General features: G+C 35.0%; 1 protein-coding gene across 2 annotated transcripts in view; it reads left to right on the forward strand.

Annotated features, from left to right (window-relative positions):
- The window catches only part of CLINT1 (clathrin interactor 1), a 58,219-nt gene extending 44,356 nt beyond the window's left edge, over positions 1-13,863 (forward strand). The window contains exons 9-12 of one of the 2 annotated variants that reach the window (XM_004428584.3): positions 5,707-5,781; positions 9,156-9,448; positions 11,024-11,228; positions 12,119-13,863. In XM_004428584.3, the coding sequence (XP_004428641.1) occupies positions 5,707-5,781; positions 9,156-9,448; positions 11,024-11,228; positions 12,119-12,465 (920 nt within the window). In that variant the 3' untranslated portion in view covers positions 12,466-13,863. The remainder of the gene's footprint in view (positions 1-5,706; positions 5,782-9,155; positions 9,449-11,023; positions 11,229-12,118) is intronic. The other variant, XM_004428586.3, reaches the window with a different exon arrangement.
- Positions 13,864-20,982: the final 7,119 nt, after the last annotated feature.

Genomic DNA, 20,982 nt, shown 5'->3' on the forward strand with positions numbered 1-20,982 from the left:
TGGACTTCCTGGCATGAAATGTTAAAAAGTGCCTTCCTGCATCTGTGGAAAGTTTTAATGGAGCAATCAGAGAAGGATTAACTAAGAAGGTCAGATGAGTTGATGTAACTTTTTTTCTTGGTGATATCAAGATTGGTTTGAACAGAGAGAATTATTAAATACCAACATGCTTCGTTTGCTTGGCAAGAAACCTTTGAGTGGTTTTTCTTCTCCAGTGCAAACAGTAGATTGATTAATTAAAGAGAAGTAGCAATTAATATTAATACAGTAATTGAGACAAAGTCTGAATGAAATCTAAAAGGTTTCTTGCCTTAAAGTTTATTTTATATTAATATTCTCTAAAAAACAACTGAATGTGGATTGACATCAATTATCTTTTCAAGTTACCTCCCATTTGAAACAGTATGTTTAAACGGTTTGTGCATACTCCCCTCCAATCAGTATATAAATTTAATTGCCCCAAAAATCTATTTAAATATTTTAGTAATATATTTTAAATTGAATTCAGCAGTGGAAAAAAAATTGGATATTAAATCTTCAGCATCTACACATGAGAAAGTCTAAGAATCTACCATATTAGTATTGCTATTTGGTATGCCATTTGGGTGTCGTTTACCAGATGTGCCTATATTTATAATAGGACCAGTAATTTTATAGTGCAAGTGATATGGGCATGAACTATAAACCTAAGCAGATACAGCATCTGTACCACTCACCAGATAAATATCTCCTCTGAGAAAATGCTCAGGTTTTCTTTTTTGTATGTGTTATTACATCCTTCTTGTTAGCATCTTCAAAAGCATCTTCAAGTCATTATAGAGTATCTGCCAAGTTTAAAAATACACATGTGAAACCCATTCAAGATTTACTTGAGACTATCTTGATAAATGTCCCACTATGGTGATGTTCTTTTAAAATCTGTACTCGAGTGGTAGCTTTTGCATATAGTACATTTCTAAGTAAACGTTTTTTAAAATGAATAATAAAATGTTTAGAAAATAAGCCAATTAGAAATAGAATGCAAAAAACCATTCCATTTTATTTTTTAGTATATCTTACCTCTATAAAAGTCCATGTTGTCTCCTTTGTCCCTTTGTAATTAAGGAATTTAGATCTCTATTAACATACTGTTACCTAAGTTATTTTTCTAGTACAATAAATGAGGTTGAAGAGAAAAATACACCATAGTCAGTACAAGTAGAAAGATGTTACGTGATTTGCAATATGGTTTGAATTCTTTTTCTAAGTTAAAAAAATTTAACAGATTAAGGTATATCAAATCCAAAATTTTCGTTACATTTACATTTGAACCTGTTGCCTCACACCCAGTAATCACCAAAGTTGGTTGAGGATATTAACATGAATATGAACCCACCTTTTTACATCCTCAACACGCCAACTTATGTATTAGAATTTCCGTGGAAGTTGTCTCTAGTTTAAGCCAAGTTTCCAAAAAATAAAATTTTTTAACATATTCTCCTTTTCACTAATTAAAAGTAATGCATGCTCATTTTAGAAATTTGATGGGAACCAAGTGTTTCACTGTAACTTAGATGCATAAAGTTAATTATTAATTATTTTGGTGAATACTCCTTTTTAAAATACATTTTCTGTATACTCAATCAATATATTTATTTAAGCATTTATTATGTAGCAGATCTTTTTCAGGCTTCCAGATAAGGATTTTTTTTTTTTTTTGTAAACTGCTTTTCACCCAAGATTTCATGACCATTTCCTTATAATAGTTGGTATTCTTTTACGGCTCTTTTAATTATAATCTTTACATTTTATGGATATACTATAATTTATCCAATCAGACTGTTATTTTTTTGGACATTAAGTTTTGTGAGTTTTTTTCCAAATTTCTTTTTTATTATAAACCGTGAAATAGCATCTTTCAAAATCTTCCACTTTGGTTAAGGAGAAAATAATATTTCATTTTATTTTGCATTTGTTTGATAACTGAGTTTGTATACTTCCCACGTTTTTATAAGCCAGTTGTAACTTGTCTATTCCTGTCCTTTGTCCGTTTTTTTAATTGGGGGAGTTCATCCTTATTGATTTTTTTAAACATATATATTAATTTTTGTCATATATTTACAATTTTTTTACATTTTATCATTTCTTTTAATTTTTTATGTATTAGAATTCTTAATGCAGAAGTTTGTTTCTTTGAAATGTAATCTAGATTAAATTCTTTGTTGAAGAAAATTTCCATTTGTAGTTTAAGCACTGTCAAGTTTAGCTATATTTTCCTGTTCACAGTATTGCTTTGGAAAATACATGTTCCCAGCTGGTGATTGTAAATAACCTTCTTGCTGCCCTGAAAAGGCAGATGGAAATGGTTCATTTATAATGACAGCTCTCATTGGGAATCTTGAAGGATAGCTCTTGTGAAATTTAGCAGTCTTCCACATGCAGCAATTTTGGGTAGAGTTTTATTTAAATTTCCTTAGATAGACGTTAACTGGGAAAATGTGTAAAAAATTTCTGTTGAATTTAAGGCATTATAGATATGGATCGTTCCTCCTAGAAGAGAGAAACTTTTCCTAAATGGAATAAAGAGATTTTTAATTTTTGAGATAGTTTTTAAAGTTGAAGATCTCATTGTGTAAAACACAAATAGAAGCATAGTCTGTGGCACTTCGAAAGATTAGAGAAAAGTTAAATCATTTTCATGGAAAGGTGGCTTGTATTTGTAAAATACCTATGTGTGTGTTTCCATTCTTTACTCCCAGTGTTCTTCAATTAGTCATGTTGAAATCAAACTCCCTGTAGCATGGATGGAGAGGAATAATATTTGCTATAGATAAATTATGAACATAATATAATTTCAGTGTAGGTGTTAGAAGGTAGAACAGTAGAATAACCAAAGTAGGTAATTATCTGAAATATTAAATTCAAGATATGACAAAAATAAAATATCTTACCCAGATTGAAGTTGTGATCTACAGTGTTTGGTGCTTTTATCTGTAACATGAATTTTCTTTGTAGCCAAGGCTTGATAAGATTTGAAAATCTCTAACTTGTTTGACATAATAAATTACATATTGATGTTTATTCACTGCTTGGATAAAGCAAATTAAAATAATCCCCAATTTTCAAATCTGTTAATGTTATAGTAAATGATTAACTATCATTCTGTTACCTAACAGTATACTTTGATCTATATTTTGAACATGAAGGAACGTTACAGAAGACAAACTTATGAATATTAAGCAGCAAACGTTTGCAACATTCATTTCTCTGCTGGTTTTTATTAAGATATGTACTTGTTTATATAGTTTAAAAATATAGCTCATTGATCTTTTGTGCCCCTCGTCACATTTTATCATGATGTGTGTACCTTTAAAGAAGAGAAAAACAAATCTCTGTAATATTATCCTTTGGATAAAGCAAAAGTAGACATATGAGCTGTAGCGTGGGTAAGAGTGGACAACCTTGGCCTTGGTGGGAGTTAATGGTGAGTGAGGGTATATGTGAATATGTACACCTGTAATGAGGTGAAGGAATGAGGAATTAGTTGTGCCTTCTGATAGTTGACTACAATAAATGTGCATTAAAAAGACATAGCACGTACACATGTATCAGAAACTGATTTCTTCCTTTTATTACTGCTGGCCATTTATTAAGAATGGGAGATGGTTCTAGTTTAATTAACCCAGTTGAGTGTAGCAGATGGGGCAGAATGTCTTGCAGCGATAAGACAATTCAGAAATGGCACCAGATGTTGGAAGCTGTCCCTGGTGGTGTTTGAGTGCAGCCCAGATGTTCCAGTCCCACCTGGCTAGTTTCTAAGCACTGCAGGCTAAGCAGCTGTGATGTAACCTATGTAATGTTCACATAATACTAAAAGCACCATAATTGAACTGCTGCTGTAAACTTCTAAGGTTGTGACTCTTAAGAGGTGAAATCTTTAAGGACAAACAAAAATAAGGACAGCGATTTCAAGTTTTAGATCTTTTGGCTATTGTGATTTCATTGATAACTGAATTGGAGAGAAATGGAGTATTAAAATTTAATATCATGTTATTGTTCAAATTGTAGATAAAAGTAATATTCTTACCCATATAGTGTTTACAAATGAAAATTGGTATGAAAATGTGTTGTTATGGACACAGAGATTGATTTGCAGTTTTATGATTTGGATCCTCACCCCCTTTGAAAGCACTAGTCTATAAACAGCAAAAAGCTATTATTTTTTCATATATTAAAAATGCAGGTATTTGCTTGTTCATGGAGTAAACAATAGGAAAAAATCCATCAAAATCATTGCATTCATTTTTCTTCCTCTAGCTATTAAAACTGATTTTATGCAAATCAACTTTGTTCTTTTCCCTAACTTTTTTTTTTTTTTTTTTTTTGTGAGGAGATCAGCCCTGTGCTAACATCCGCCAATCCTCCTCTTTTTTTGCTGAGGAAGATGGCCCTGGGCTAACATCTGTGCCCATCTTCCTCCACTTTATATGGGACGCCGCCACAGCATGGCTTGCCAAGCAGTGCGTCGTTGCGCGCCCGGGATCCGAACCAGCGAACCCCGGGCCGCCGCAGCGGAGCGTGCCCACTTAACCGCTTGCGCCACCGGGCCGGCCCCCTTTTCCCTAACTTTTTATTTTAAAAAATTTCAAACCTACAGAAAATTTGCCACATTTTCTTTATTTCTCTCTCTAGTTCTTTTTTGTTGTTGTTTGTTTATTGTGTACCATTTGAGAGAAAATTGCAATCATGACATTTTGCCCATAAAGTACTTCAGCATGTGTCTCCTTACAACAACAAGGTCATCTCTCATTTACAACAATAAAGATTATCATACTTGGGAAATGTAATGTGAAAACAGTATTATTGTCTAAAATATAGACAATATTCAAATTTCCAAATTTGAATGTGTCTCAATTATGTATGTCATTTCAGGATAGCACTTTTTAAAAAATCCAGAGCCCAATCAAGCATCACGCATTTCATTTACTTGTGGTGTTTCTTTAGGCTCCTTTAATCTACAGCAGTCCCAGTCTTTTGTCTTTTATGATGTTGACATTTTCTGAAGAGTCTTGAGAGTTGTTTTGCAGAACATCCCGCAATTTGTGTTTGTCTGATTCATTCCTCATGATTAGATTCTGGTTAAATATTTTTGGAAGGAATTTCTACATGGGTGATGATCTCCTTTTCACTCTCTTACATTAGAAGGCCCATGAATATTATTTTGTCCAATTATTAGTGGCATTAAGTTTGATCATTTTTTTAAGGTGGTATCCATCCAATTTTGCCATTGTAAAAGTAGTTTCATCCCCTTGTATTTAATAAGTCATCCGTGGGGTGATGTTTTGAGATTATGTGAATATCTTATTCCCCAGCAACATTTTACCCAGGTTTTAGCATCCATTGAAGATTCTTATAAAGAGCATACTTGGCTGGATAAACTGCATGCCTATGTATGTTTGTGAAATGCATGTGAGGGATAACTTTAACAACGGTTGTAGTGTCAGTTAGCTTACTAGATGTAGAACTGAGGAATGTAAGAGAGCCTGTGGTAGCTTAAGGGGAACATGGTGACGTGAAAACCTTGATCAACAAACTAGCTTTTATGATGGGTTTGGAGCCACTATTATTGGGGTTTTTTAAGTGTGGTGCTAAAATGGCTTCCTGAAATTGCTATCAATTGTTCTTTGGTTCTGACAGTTTAACTTTTTCCTTGTACTTAATTTCTAGGAGGATCAGCTGATTTATTTGGAGGATTTGCTGACTTTGGTTCAGCTGCTGCATCAGGCAATTTCCCTTCCCAAGGTATGATACAGTTTGATTGGCCAGAAATCTAGGGGCAGTGAAAAGGTTATCAAAACAAACAACTCCCTCCCTCCCCAAATTAGCTTATTTTTGGCGTTTTTCTCCTTATAGTATTTATAATTCCTAAAGAATTTATTCACAAAGGGATTTTACTGAGCCAGTGTCTTAAATGTGCCAAATGAATTAATGTGGTTGCAGACTACTGAGGTATACCTAAATAAAATTGCCCTTATTCCTAACTCTTATTTAGCTTTTTTTGGGGGGGCAGGGGGCAGAGTGTGAATAAGTATAAATAATCTTATTTTAGCAGCAAGATTATTATGTTTAGCTTATATGATTTTCATAAATGAAATTCAAGAACGTTCAGATTGGGCAGACTATCTTACTAAAATTTATTTCTTTGTAATTCAGATATCTTAAGAGCATTTCTGTGAAAAACAACCGAACTTCATTTTGACACATCCTTAAACAGTGAGCCATTGAACCTCAGGCAAAACTTCCTCACTCCCTGTTAGGCTAGAAATTTTAAAATGCTGTAGACTTATTGTAGTGATCATTTTGCAATATATACAAATATAAAATTGTTACATTGTACACCTGAAACTAATATAATATGTGAATTATACCTCAATTTTAAAAAAGGGCAAAAAAAAAAAAAAATGACAACATCCAAGCAGAATATAGGCTTAAACATCAAGGATTGAGGTGAAGGGCTTGTCTTTTTTCCCTTTTTTTAAAAATATTTTTATCTTACTACCTCTGCCATATACTATAGTAGCTGTTTAACTTTGGGAAAGCCTCTGAGCCTCCAACTTTCTAAAATTGGGAATCATGCTGCTTGTCATGGTTCTTTATAAAGATAATATCCATAGAAGTGTGTAGAATAGGGACTAAGTTTTTTATTGTGTCTTTTTCTTTTTTTTAGGTTGTGAAGGGGCTGGCTGTAGTGTTTTTTTCTATAAAATCTGGTCAATCTGAAGCTTGAGAGATAATATAAAAAATTTAGCTATAAAAATCTTAAACAGGTGAGGCAGGAAGGAAAGATGTAATTTAAATGAATTAGTCAATATTTATTTCAAATAGAGTTATCTATTGCTGTTACATTAATTGGATAAAAATTTGTATTTAGTAATAATGTCTGATTTAGGTTTGTGAGGATTTAGGAAGAAAGATGCATAGTTTTTAATGTGATTTGGGGTTATTTTGACAGCCTAAGTATTTCCCAGAAACCAGTATTGTGGAGTAATTAACTGCTTCATTTTAGAAGTGTGGTTATGCCTTCTAAGCGTTAATACCTTACTTAAGGTAAATCAAAGTGGAAGATAAACATTGCCCTAATTTTACAGACTACCCATGTAATTCTCAAAGTTTTTATGTATATAAAGTTGCCTGCTATGCAAATAATTTGAATATGTTAATGTTGCTAAGTGGTACATCTCTTTATCTGTATGCATGTGATTAATATAACCTGATCACCATTACTCAAGGGGCTGAAACTGTTGCAACAATGATTAATCGTTTCTGAACAATATATGCCCCACTAGAAATCTCTTCCTCCCATGATTAATCATCTCAAATAAAGTTTTCAGATGGGGCAACACATTTTGCCCCAGTTTCCATTCTTATTCTGTTTTATATAGATCAAGCAAATAGAAAATCAGCATAAAGTTTACCTTTATCCAGCAGTCTCGCTTAAATTAGTTTAAATTGTTTAATATTATAGAACTAATTATAAAACTCTAAATTTAGTCTCTTTTGTAAAGAAGATCAGAGACATGTTTTAGTAAAACCCTGAGGTCATCAATATTAGCCCAGTTCTTGTATTAAATTGCTAGCAGAGCTTGGGATTTCTCAGCGAATTATAGTCTATTTTGAAGGTGCTTACATTTTAATATGGTAATAGAAGAATATAATTTTAAAGACTTAATGTTATTGTTCTTTTGATATTTAGCATAATGAGACCAGTATTGCAGTGGTTGGTTACTTTTTAGGCTAGACAAAATGTATTTCCAACTCATAAGTGTATATGGAGTGCAAAGAGGTGGTGTTAATTAACTTGGAAATACATACTACTTGCTTTCAGATGACAGTTATGTAGCTCTTTCTTCACCTTTGCTTTTTCAACTTTCATTAATTCATGTTTATCTATTTGTCCCTTTCTTAAAGGTTTAGAATTGTATATAGCCTAGTTAAAAAAAAATTTTTTGAGTATCACTTGCCTTTATATTTATTGTTAATAAATAGTTAATATTATGTAAAAGCTTGACTTACACTTCTATTTGGCATACCTCAAGTAAAGAGAGTGTGGTGCCTTGACTCTCCCCTATCTTTTCACAGTTAATCCCAAGTAACAATAACAAACCTTAAATGGCACTTACTATATATTAGTTAATCTTCACAACTTAGATTTTTTAAAAAGTGCAGCACAGAGAAGGTTAAGTAGCTTGCCCAGGGTTACACAGCTAGTAAGGTACAAACTCCATGCTCTTAAAACGCTACTGTCTATTAATTAACCTACTGTCAATTTTTATATTATTGAATCTATTAAATTTGTTATAATTATACTTTGAGTTGTAGTGATAGAGTTTTGTTTCTTTTTTTTTTTTGTATTAGCGTGAGTTCCCCTCTTAAGACTATACCCCACTTTTGATTTAAATAAATAGATTACAGTCCCATTTGAAGTAAGCAGTGTACTAAGGTTATATCATGGCTGTCTATAGCCCTTGTATTGTGTGGGGAAGCATGGCCAAATGGGTGAGAACTTCCTACAGAAATTTACTAATCCTATTCTTAGTTTCATTGAATTTTTTTCTCCATGCTTTTCTGTTTTGTTTTTTTAATAAATTTAATCTCATGAATTTGGGGTTTTATTTACATGAGATGGTATAAATCATAGTTTGACTTCTCTTTGAACCTTTCCAAATAATGAATGAATGAAATGAGTTGAATTCTCTGATTTTACTGAGTCTCCTTGCATGAGGATTCTGGATCTCCCAGCACAAAGTTTAACCAGTTTAGAGTTTTCTTCTTGCTTTTTGTGGTCTCAGGCTAGTTCATATTTGTTTAGCTGGAAGTGTATTTGATGTGCAAACTTAGGTTGAAGGGAAGTTTTGATTGTAATTTCTGTGTGTTACCTCAGACCTGGCAAGAGATGGATTTTCCTTCATATGTGGGAGTTTTATTTTTGCCTTTGCCACCTTGTTAACACTCCTAGAATATTCATGAGAAAGAATAATGTCCAGATGGAGATGGTACCTTGAGATGTTAATCTGGATGGACACAGATCAGCTCTAATTTGTTTCAGTTCATAGATTGTTATATTTATTCTGTGCATTTCAGAAAGTTTGTTACCCTTCTCGTTCCTTCTTTCTCAGTAACAGCAACAAGTGGGAATGGAGACTTTGGTGACTGGAGTGCCTTCAACCAAGCCCCGTCGGCCCCTGTTGCTTCCAGTGGCGAACTCTTTGGCAGTGCCTCACAGCCAGCTGTAGAACTTGTCAGTGGTTCACAACCAGCTTTAGGCCCACCTCCAACTGCCTCAAATTCTTCAGACCTATTTGATCTTATGGGCTCATCCCAAGGAAGCATGACGTCTTCCCAGAGTATGAATTTCTCTATGATGAGCACTAATACAGTAGGGCTGGGTTTGCCCATGTCGAGATCACAGGTAGGTTGTTTGCCTCCCTTGGAAATTGTGATTCATGATCTTTGAGATGCTGTAACTAATCTAATGGTAGATTACCATAAAACAGAAAAATAAGCAAGTGATACACAGGTTGCTTTTGCTCATTGCATTTACCTTACATTCTTGCCCCTGGTATAGTCATTTGGGTTCTAGAGGGCAAGGCCTCTCACCCATCTTGTAGTCCATGCAAAGCCAACCGTGGTGCCTTGCACAGAGGCACTTGCTAAAAATTTATTGAATTAGTAAACAAATTGGTATTTCATAGTTTTAAAAAATGTTTTCAAGAAGAAGGAATAGAGATATTGCTTCATTCATGGCCAGCTTTCGCTTAGTAAAATCTCTAGTCGTATCCTTAAAAAAGTGTCACTTATTGGTTGCAAACAATCATTGCTAATATAGAAAATCATTCTCTAAAATGATGAATATTCTTCCCTATTCTGGGCCTGCTCTATATTATATAGTTTATTTAGGCTCTTCTTTCAACTCTCATTTTCATAAAGAAAACAACTAAATGGGAGCTTTTTAATTCACTTCTTTTATAGTTAAATCGATATTACCTAATGTTAGCTTAGAATTCGAACAGAACAAATGCAGGGTTAGAATATATGTGTCTGAGTTGTACAAGGAACTTTATTTTTGATTCAAGCTATTCAGAATATTTGTTTATGATACTAATTATTCATTTTAATGTGTAGAGTCTCCTCTTTGGGGTGTTAGGATGAAGGAAGAGAAGAAAGAAGCAGAAAGGTGACTGTTCTGCATCACAGAAATTAGACCTAACATTAAGAAAATGGGCATGGAAACCACACTACTACCATTAAATTGAACTGTGCACCGCTGGACAGCCAAGCCAGTTTATTCTTTGAGTTTCCTAAGCATAAAGCCAGTCTACTTATTTGTAGTCTTAACTGCAACTGTGTTGTGATTCCTTGCATTGATACATTTTAATTATTCTTCCTATTCCTGTTCTTTTCCCTTTTTCTGTCCTTTTCACAGTTACCCTTAGTAACTACCAGGCACCTCTGCTGCTTTCTCCTGAATTTCTCATTTCTCCTGTATTGGTCCACATATATCAAGTTCCACTAGTGTTTCTCACTTTAGGCAATAGAAGTATACAGAGAGCAGGGAAACAGGATAATTGACATATAATTTGCTGTTTTGATGGTTTTGGTTTTTATGGTATGAGAAATTATATCCTGAATTCCATTTTGTAAGAATAAATTTCCACTTATATATTTCCTTAAAGCTGTACTAACCTGTAGTTGGTAGTTGCTCTGGGATGGTGGCTTCTAGACTTTGGGTGACGGGAGGATAATTGTTAGTGTAAATGTGTTGTTTTTTCCCACCCCAAACATAATTTGGACTTCAGAGGAACATTTTTGGGAAGCTAGTGTTCAGGATATTGAAGACCTTAGCATAGAACATTTGTGGTTCTTTTTGGTTTCAGGAGTTTATTACAAAGTCTAGTATTTATTTGGAGTTACTGTGATTAAATTGCCATCTGATAATCTTTATAGAGCAGATGCTTAATTTTTAGAGCATTTTTCTATTTTCCAGCCTTTGCAAAATGTTAGCACAGTGCTGCAGAAGCCTAATCCTCTCTATAATCAGAATACAGATATGGTCCAGAAGTCAGTCAGCAAAACTCTGCCCTCTACTTGGTCTGACCCCAGTGTAAACATCAGCCTAGACAACTTACTACCTGGTATGCAGCCTTCCAAACCCCAGCAGCCATCGCTCAATACAATGATTCAACAACAGAGTAAGTTACCGCAAGATATCTCATTCCTTTGTGTACTTGTAATCTTTTGCTCTGATGCCAGGACTGCTTGAAGCCATGAAATAAAAATACATAACACAAACTGTACTGGATTATGGAGTTCTCATTCAACATTAAGTTATCATTTTTCGGCCGGCCCATGGCTTTAGCGGTTAAGTGCGCGTGCTCCGCTACTGGCGGCCCGGGTTCGGATCCCGGGCGCGCACCAACGCACTGCTTCTCCAGCCATGCTGAGGCCGTGTCCCGCATACAGCAACTAGAAGGATGTGCAACTATGACATACAGCTATCTACTGGGGCTTTGGGGAAAAAAAAAGGAGGAGGACTGGCAATAGATGTTAGCTCAGAGCCGGTCTTCCTCAGCAAAAAGAGGAGGATTAGCATGGATGTTAGCTCAGGGCTGATCTTCCTCACAAAAAAAAAAAAAAAAGTTATCATTTTTCCTGTGTTGAATATTCTTAAGAAAAAATGATATTTAGATCTTTATTGTTATCCATCATATCAGTGTACAATTCCTCTATTGTTGGTTATTAAAAATTATTTCCAGCTTTTTGCTATTATAAATAACTCCATGATTTTGTATAAATCTTTGTACTTGTGATTTTTTTCCATAATATAATGTTCTAAAAATGGAGTGAGTCAAAGGATATAAACTTTTTTAAGGCTTTTGATACACAATAGCTCTTGACAACTTGTTAGGTCGGATTCAACAATAGATTTTGTAGGAATGATTTTCAAGTGCCTTAAATCACTATAAAGGAATTTTATTGGGGCTTAATAACTCTTGATGGTCGGGAAGATTGTATTATTTTCTGCTCTATGAATCTAAAAATTCATTGTGGTAAAGTTCTTTTGTCTCTTTTCTTCTGGTAGATATGCAACAGCCTATGAATGTGATGACCCAAAGTTTTGGAGCCGTGAACCTCAGTTCTCCATCAAACATGCTTCCTGTCCGGCCCCAAACTAACCCTTTGATGGGAGGACCCATGCCTATGAGCATCCCCAGTGTGATGACTGGCACCATGGGAATGGCCCCTCTTGGAAATACTCCGATGATGAACCAGAGCATGATGGGCATGAACATGAACATAGGGATGTCAACTTCTGGGATGGGCCTGACGGGCACAATGGGAATGGGCATGCCCAACTTAGCCATGACTTCTGGAACTGTGCAACCCAAGCAAGATGCCTTTGCAAATTTTGCCAACTTTAGCAAATAAGAGATTGTAAAGAGCAGATTGAATGAAGGATTTTTAGTGGTATAGATAGGTGATGTTGGGATGGAAAATGCTAATCAACTCCCCTTTCTTTTATCAATTAATTATTATAAACCTACATAAAGAACCAAAAAGGCTGTTTTATAAAAGTGAAATATCTAGTATATCAGATGGCCAGGCGTGGGCACTTCAGATGAGGCAATCAAAATCATTTTTCCCAGTGAGAATAGACCACAAATGGGGTAGTGAGACCATTGAAAGCCTTTATAAATTGAAGAGCCCATTTTAACATCATAATTTGTGGGAAGACTGAAATAGGGCTGAATAAATGTGTTTGAATTTCTAATTTTATACTTTTTTTTTTCCTGAGGAACTTGATTTTTCTGTCCCTGAATCTCCTTGTCATAATTGGGTCTGTTCCTTTTACTACCACTTTGAGTCCATATATGAAATCATTAAAGTTGGATGATCAGTTTTTTATAAAAAAATATATTTTTGTCCAAAAAAGGCGTACATATGTGATTATGGCTAAATCAAAGGTAACTGGGATGTATATACTTTTGCTAATGTTCCAGCAACACTGCTATTATACTATCCAAATTTTTATTGTAACAAAACCTCTTTAAGCAGTTGGTGATAACTGTGGGACTTTTTCCATGTCTTCTGCTATAATTATTCCGTGCAGAACTAGGAAAAATATTTTTTTCAGGACTGCTCTGTGGTTTCCTTTAAAAGAAAAAATAAATAAATAAACTTCCAGTATTTTTGTTTATTTTTAGCAGTCATTATTTACAATCTGCAGTGATTAACTTGGCAAGGCTTCCTTCCGTGTTTATCCCTGTAGCCACCATTTAACAGTCAGGAACAGTCAAAAGAGAAAAATATTTATTTTTATTTTTTTGGTGTCTTTTAAAAAAACTGAAAAGGTAAAAATCCATTAAAACCTTAAGTTAAATATAAATGTTAGAACTCAACAATGTTGGCTTTTAGATTTTATACAGTACTGTTTTGTTTTGGTTTTGAGTGTATATAATACGGCATTAGCAATATGGTTCCAATAGAGAGGAGTTAAATATATATTATTAAAGGAGACCTGTAGCAGTCAAAGATTTTATTGATTTAATGGCAAATAAAGGAAATTAATTAAAATGTTTTTGTTTTCCTGCTGTAATTCTGCATTAAGCTCACATGAAAATCATGATTCTCGAGTTTGGAATGCAAAATTAATTGTTTGACCCTCAAGCTGGGAATATTTTTTAAAGTAAATACTATAATACAGGTATCAAATTATTACCTCCCCACTTTGTGTTGAAATTTTTTTTATTGAATTGATAAAACTTTGTTTCCATTGTATTCATAATGTTCTGTTATACATAACATTAAAATGTTCATTAAAATCAATGTTGAACTTTTTCTTTCATTCTGTTAGACATTTGAGACCGTTTGGGGAAAAAATAATTATAATTTGGGCAAAGTAATTTTTATAAATAATTTAAAATTATTTAATGACTTCTCTATTCTTCCTATCAAACTCTACTGTTAGGAATTAAAAATGAAGCAGCAGAGATATCCTGACCCGCTCCATTCTTGCTAATGTTCCATCTACAACATTTCTAATTAGGCAGAAATTCATGTACTTCAGCTAAGTGGTAATGAAAAGTGATTCATTTGCTGAATAAGAGATGAGAGAGAGTGTAATTAGCTGACTGCGGTTTTTAATCTTTCAACAATTCACTGTGTTTAAATTAGTTTCCAAGAATAGGAGCTTTCAAGTGTTGTTACTTCAGAGCAATCAGGCCAGGCTCTGGTGGCAGCATGGAGAATATCTTCACTGATGTTTAAAACTCATAATCTTAAATGAATTTTTTCTTTAAATTGAGAGGTATAGCATCACCTTTCAAATATGCATGGTTCTTAGAGGAAATAAATATTTTGTTTCTAAGCTTTTGTGTTTACATTGTTTTTCTAATAAAATTAAGATTCATCTCTAAAGGTTTTTCTGTACTATACCTTCTTCCTGTGTTGTATCTCTGAGGATAGAAGGTAGGCCCCATCGCAAGTAGTGTTGCACCTCAAGGTATAGATTGCTATCTTAGCAGAATTTTTTGTTTCAGAGCCCATGAAAGAGGAAAAAGTAAGAATTGCCTCATTAGGGGTCCATCCAATTTAATGATTAGTCTCTGAAAGGGTTACTAAGTGATACTTTAAAGAAAGGTCGAATACCCCAAAATCATTTGGAGTTGGCAAAAAAATAGTTTAATAAACTATTGGGCTCCCTTCTGCCCATCCTAAACTGCTTTCCCTTTACAACAGCTTCTCTTCTGTATCTATGTTTCATTCTGCCTAAGATTTTGGGTGGAGAAGGAGGAAATAATTACCATTCTAGCAATTGACGTATAATGAGTGAGTCTCCACTGCCACTCTAGATTCATTTTTTTCTCTTGAAATTTTTTTTACTTACCTGATCTTTAGGAACCATAAGTGTACACAGTGTTGTTGTACAGTACTTTGGATGTTTCCTTTTTTGTTTAAGATAAATTACCCAAATGATAGTCATAATGCTGTTGGTTTGGGGGTAGTCACTAATAAGTTGAGGCCTATAGTTACTTACATTTGGAGGGAAGGGTTAATACTTTTTTTCTTCTCAAATATTTATGAAATACATTAGTAAAGTAAAGCTAACTGTCCTAAACACAGAGCACACTTTATGGTAAATAGATTTCTGGAATAAATTGTGTTTCCTCTCTCCTGGGAGACAGCATTGCATTGTGGAAAGAGCATGGACTTGGAACCAGGCAGATCTAATCCCATTTCAACCACTCACTGTCTGTGACACATTGATCAACTTACCTGACTTCTCTGGGCCCTGATACATTTTTTTCTAAAGTGAACTTAAAATCTGGAAGTGTTGGATAATTAAATAAAATGATTAGTGGTGGGGGAGATCAAGATTTGGCCACCCTGAAATATATCTCTGTACCTTGATTGTTTTCTCTGACCGACATTTGACCTCCCCCACTAACTGCCTAAAGAATTTGACATAGAAGATCTATTCCAGGAAGGAGTTACTATCTGATGGCTGTAATATAATGTAAAATAGATGTTACAATAGGAAAGGCACCAACAAGCCCATCTTATCAAAAATTCTGTCTCTGGCCACATTCTCTAGATGGCCCTGCAAGGAGTTGCCAGACAAACATTTACATTTATAAGGGAAATCTCCATTTGTAAAGGTATGTCCCTCTCTGTATTGGGAAGAGGGGGGATGACCTCATTTCTAGAAACTTATCAATGTGGAAGTTGAGGCCTTAAATCTGCATAATAACCTTACTCTTGTTTACTGTGCTTTGGTGGTAATCACCTGTAACTGACTCCCCCAACCCCCAACATCCTCCTTTGTCTTTAGCTGAAGATGGTATTTAAGACAAGAATATCTGCTATTGTGTTTCTCCCATGTATACATGTTATTAAACTTGGTATTATTTTCTCCTGCTAACCTGTCTTGTTAATTATTTGGCCAGCCATAAAAACCTTAAGAGAAAAGGGCAGAGGGGGATTCTCCCTCTTCCCCCACAGTGGGATCCACCAGCCCTGACATACACACGTTTTAAATGTTTCTCTGCCTCCCGTTTTTATTTTTCTTTATGTAAATGTGCTTACCTATCAAGAACTTCCTATGTACCAGTCACTATGCTAAACACTTCCCATGCCTGTCATTTAGTCTACACAGCAAATCCAAAGTTCATATTCCCGTTTTATTCCTAAAAGCAGTGTGTAGTTAAGAAAGCATGAGAGACTCTTCTAAGTTGATTTCTAATTGAGGATTTTTCTATCTGCCTGAATTTAATTCCACTTTCTGTTTTTAACAGACAAGGAAATTGTAAATGAGGCTGTTTTGTGAATGTATTGACTCACTTCTACTTACCACATTAGTGTAGATGTGAGGGAGAGAAATATGAAAATGAGCTCTTGGTAGGGGATTTGCCACACAACCCTCATCAGAATGTTCTCAGGTTTTAGAAGCAGTAGAGATCTCAATTTTCTATTGCTTTCTTGCAGTTTTGTTGACTAGGATCTTGCTATTCTTCTGCTACCCAGATAAGCAATCAGAGATCAAGACTAAAAAAAAAAATCCATCCATGATAGTGGATTTTTTTGTTTATTTTTAACTCATTATGACCTTAATTCTTGTGTATCTTCCTTCTTTAATAATGGCAGCCTTGCTAATGCATCGTTTCTCACAGGCACAATTCCTGGCACCCCTTTACACTGCACTTACTTGCTCCCCTGATGGGCGGGGAATCAGCATGCAGCCAATTCAGATGCTTAGCTTCCCAAGGGATTTTGGAGGGATTTGAAAGTCCTGATTGGCAAACATGGGTTTCATTTGTTACTCTTTAAAATAAATGTCATTACTTTAAATAACTGAGTCCTTGGACTATGAAACACTACATTTCTTTTCCATTTGATTTTTCTTAACTGCACATTTTGCAGCTGTGTTCTTTAAATGCTTCAAGCACACGTTTCCATTTTGTAATGAGATAAGAGTGCTTAGAGTTGGTATATGGAGCAGTTTGGTCTCAGACCCCCCTTTATGCCCTTAAAAATTATTGAGGACCACAAAGAGTTTTTGTTTATGTGGATCGTATCTATCGATATTTACTGTATTCAAAATAAAAACTGAGAAACTTTAAAAATATTAATTGATGTTATAATAACAAACTCATTAGCTGTCAAATTACAATTTTATAAAAAACTATTTTCCAAAATAAAAATTTGTGAGAAGAATGGCATTATTTTATATTTTTTAAAATCTCTATTACCTGGCTTGCTAGAATATAGCTGGATTCTCTTACTTTCTTCTGCATTCAATCTACTGTGCTATACTGTTTTGGTGAAAGTATAGGAAAAAAAGTTGGGCCTCAGGGATACATGTTTGGAAAGGGTGGAAGCTTGCAGGTCGCCTGAATGAGGCTTGGGGCTCCCCAGTGGTCCTCAGGCCACATCTGGGGAACTGCTGCTACCTAATGAGAATTAACAGATAAGGTTATTTCCTAGTAACCATGTATCCATTTGCTTGATTTATTCTGTTTATAAGGTGATCTGCTTGAAGTATAAAGAATTTAGTCTTGCCTTTCACTTTAGTCACAAGCAAAATGCCTGTCACATGAATTGGCTCTCTGGATACTAAATATTGAAAATTGGTGACTCCATAGCTTTTGCTCAGTTTTCAAAATTATTTCTTCTGATATATAGTGCGTATTTACTAGCTTTTATAATTATGAAGAAATAAGTTTCTTACCCACTCTGGGTTTTTTGGAAGAGCTTAGACTGAGAGACTGGGTGTTGAGTGCTTGGTGAATGGTAAACCTTTCGAGCCTCCTTTTCTGTCCTTGGAGAAAAGAGAGTAAAATGGGTCAAACCTGAAAGCCTCTGACTTGGTTGCAAGCGGGCCTGGCAAACACTTCACAGAAGGGTATAGCTACAGAAATACATTCGTAGTGTTCTTATGAATCCTAGATAAATTTGATCCCCAGAGTTGGAGGAATCCAGCAAGGATCTTATGAAATGGCAGTAGCAAGCTCTGTGCTGGGCACCTTATATACACCAGCTCTTTTCATTCCTGTAACCTATGGAGCAATGACCTGCCTCTGATTGGTACAGAACAGGCATATCAGAAACGAAATAGCCAAAAGCAGCTTTGAAAAGATTGTTGTCCAGAATCCCCAAAACTGAGACTCAGCCGATTTCCACCAGCTGATCACCGAGGTCAGCCTTCAGTAAGTATGTTGGGCAGAGTTCTTACTGTGGACAGAGGAAGGCAATCCTAGGCAGAATTCTCTTTCATCTCAGAAGAGCTTTGTTTTGGAAACTAGTGTTTATAGTAGGCACAGAATCAACTTTTGTTAATGAATGAAGCGTTGAAGATGTGATCTTTTGTGTCTGGTAATTTATAAACCATTTTTATTAAACTGAATTTCCTAAAGTGCAGCTAAAATATTAAGTAGTAGACTGGGTTCCAGTGTTCCTAGACTTTTTTCATGATATTTTCAGTTCTCAATCATCAAAAATTAAATCAAGGAAAAAATACCAAAACAGTTATGATAAAAATGTAGAAAATCCAAACCCTCCCAGCTAGGAAATAAGACTGCAATATAGTAACAGGTCACTAAACCAGAGGACCACTACCCAAATTTTCTTCCATGTGTTTATTCGTACTTATGTGCCTACTGCCTGCACTACCTCGAGTTATGTGCTATGGTGACTCCAACAGAAACCTCCCCATAAGATTACCACATGGACATGTGTGCGTGCGTCAGTGTTCTGAAGGAGATAATCAAGTTGCTATTATACAAGAATAGAAGGAGAGGCCTAGTTTAGATAGGGTAACTCAGAAAGGCCTCTCTGAGAAGGGAGTTTTACGCAGAGATCTGAGGAATGATGAGAAGGATCCAGTCGTGTGAACTACACATATGAAGACTCTAAGTGGAGAAAGAACCGTCAGAAGTTTATTGGGTGTGGCTGGAGCTCAATGTAAAAGGAGTGGAATTGGGGAGATAGGCAAAGACATGGTAATAACCGGTGTTTAGGGTGCTGAGATAAGTAATTACTTCACTCTCCTCAGTTCCTCTGAGGGGACTATGACCACCACAGATGGCATATTCTGAAGGGCCCATTTGTTTTCATTGCCAGGAAACATCGTCATAGGGCTCACTTTGAAAAACTCGGCTTGGACTTTAAAAAACTTGAGTGGAAAATTGTATGGCAATAGTTTGCTATTTACCATTGAAACTGAAATGCATTCGTAGTTCATTTATATGTGAAAGACATGAATTTTTATATCTAAGGGGCCATTTATAAATACAAATTGAGTATTTCAGATAGTGATGACACGTATTTGCGTACTATACAGAGTGGATTCACACTTCTTTCCTCCCTGATCACCACAATAGCCCTTACCTTCTTAAGGTAAGACAATTACCATTCCCTTGTTCTAGATGAGGAAACAGGCTCTGGGAGATCAATGTAGCTAGCGAAGCCAGGTCTCCAAGGAGAGATCTTTGGAATCCAAATCCAGTTTCATTCCACCATCCCCCATTACGCCTCGCTTAATATTTCAGATCTTTTAAAGATTGTACATGCCATTCAGATAAATTGTCAGCTTTTTCTTGCATATCCCTGATCTCTGACCACATTGTCCCAGATGCCATGTAAAGCTCCACACATAGTAGAAAGCTAGTAAATGGTTGTTAAATAATGTGTTTTTTAAGTAAGCACTGAAATCTATTTGCATTTTCTAAAGGTCACCAGCAGGAGATGGGCCACAAAGCAAATAAAAACTGATCTCTTCTGAAGAGGAAAACTTTTGTTTGTTTTGTAGAAATGGTAATATAATTTAGCCTAAGACATTAGCCAAATCTCGAAAGCAGAAAATTCCAGCAGGTATGGAGTGGTGTAACACAAAGGCTCCTCCAGGGATCAGAAGATATGTTGAGAGCAAGCTGCAGTAAAGGTGGATGGCCTTGGATGGCTTGTTTAAGGAATCCATTTCAAAAAGTGCACTGCAATATTTTCTAAAGACTGTATGCTCTTGGCAATTTTTCATGTGCTCCTGTGATTCTTGCATTTGAGAAATAGAATTGAGATGCCCAGCCACCAGATAAAAGTAGAAATGGAATTTCAGGATTTAAGGTGTTCTTAAGGGACTATTTGAATTGACATCTTTAGAATAGGTTTTAAAAGGGCATTTAGACATACCTGGCAATTTGATAACCCTAGTTTGATTGCCAGTAATTGAACTATCTTATTGCTGATAGTGAAAAAATACTAACTTTACTGGAAAATATAAAATGAAGTTTGAGGCATAAGTCACACAAAGAACCGTTTTTCAAGTCATCTTTTACAGGAAAGTACTAAGAATAGACAAAAGAAATATTAAAGTACCTTTAATTTTAATTAATTTATAGGCTTATCAGTGTTGTCCTTTGGACCTAATTCATATAATGAACCAAGGAAAGGATACTGTAGCTGAAAGTTTTTCAGGTGTTAAGAACTTTTCACATACTTTTAATTCCTCCAGCATGAAAGTGTATGTATGTATGTCTCCACACATACAGTAGCTCTGTCTCTATATAAATACATCATAAAGGTTTGTTCTTAAATACTGTCTCTTCACAAAATTTTTTAGATGTCCCAAGAGTTCTCAGATTTGAACGATAAAAAGGGTGCCATAAGGTACCACTTTAGTAATTAACTGGTTCTTTAATAAGGCCTCAATTACTTTGTTTCATGATAAGGAAAAAAAAAAATATGTTCCAAGACAGAGTTACGTTCGACATCTGGGAATCTCCTAACAGCTGGCTACCTAATGAATATGCATCTGCTTAAGAGGCTGTAGACCATTAATAAACCAATAGATGTAAAGCAGAAACAATCTTTGTCAGCTTCAAATGAGATTGGATGCAATGTGCTGTGAAGTGTCACTGTCACATTGAATTGAGTTTGGGAGGTTAACAATCA

The sequence above is a fragment of the Ceratotherium simum genome, chromosome 4, assembly GCF_057802395.1.
Source record: "Ceratotherium simum simum isolate JZ-2026a chromosome 4, ASM5780239v1, whole genome shotgun sequence".
Taxonomy (NCBI): domain Eukaryota; kingdom Metazoa; phylum Chordata; class Mammalia; order Perissodactyla; family Rhinocerotidae; genus Ceratotherium; species Ceratotherium simum.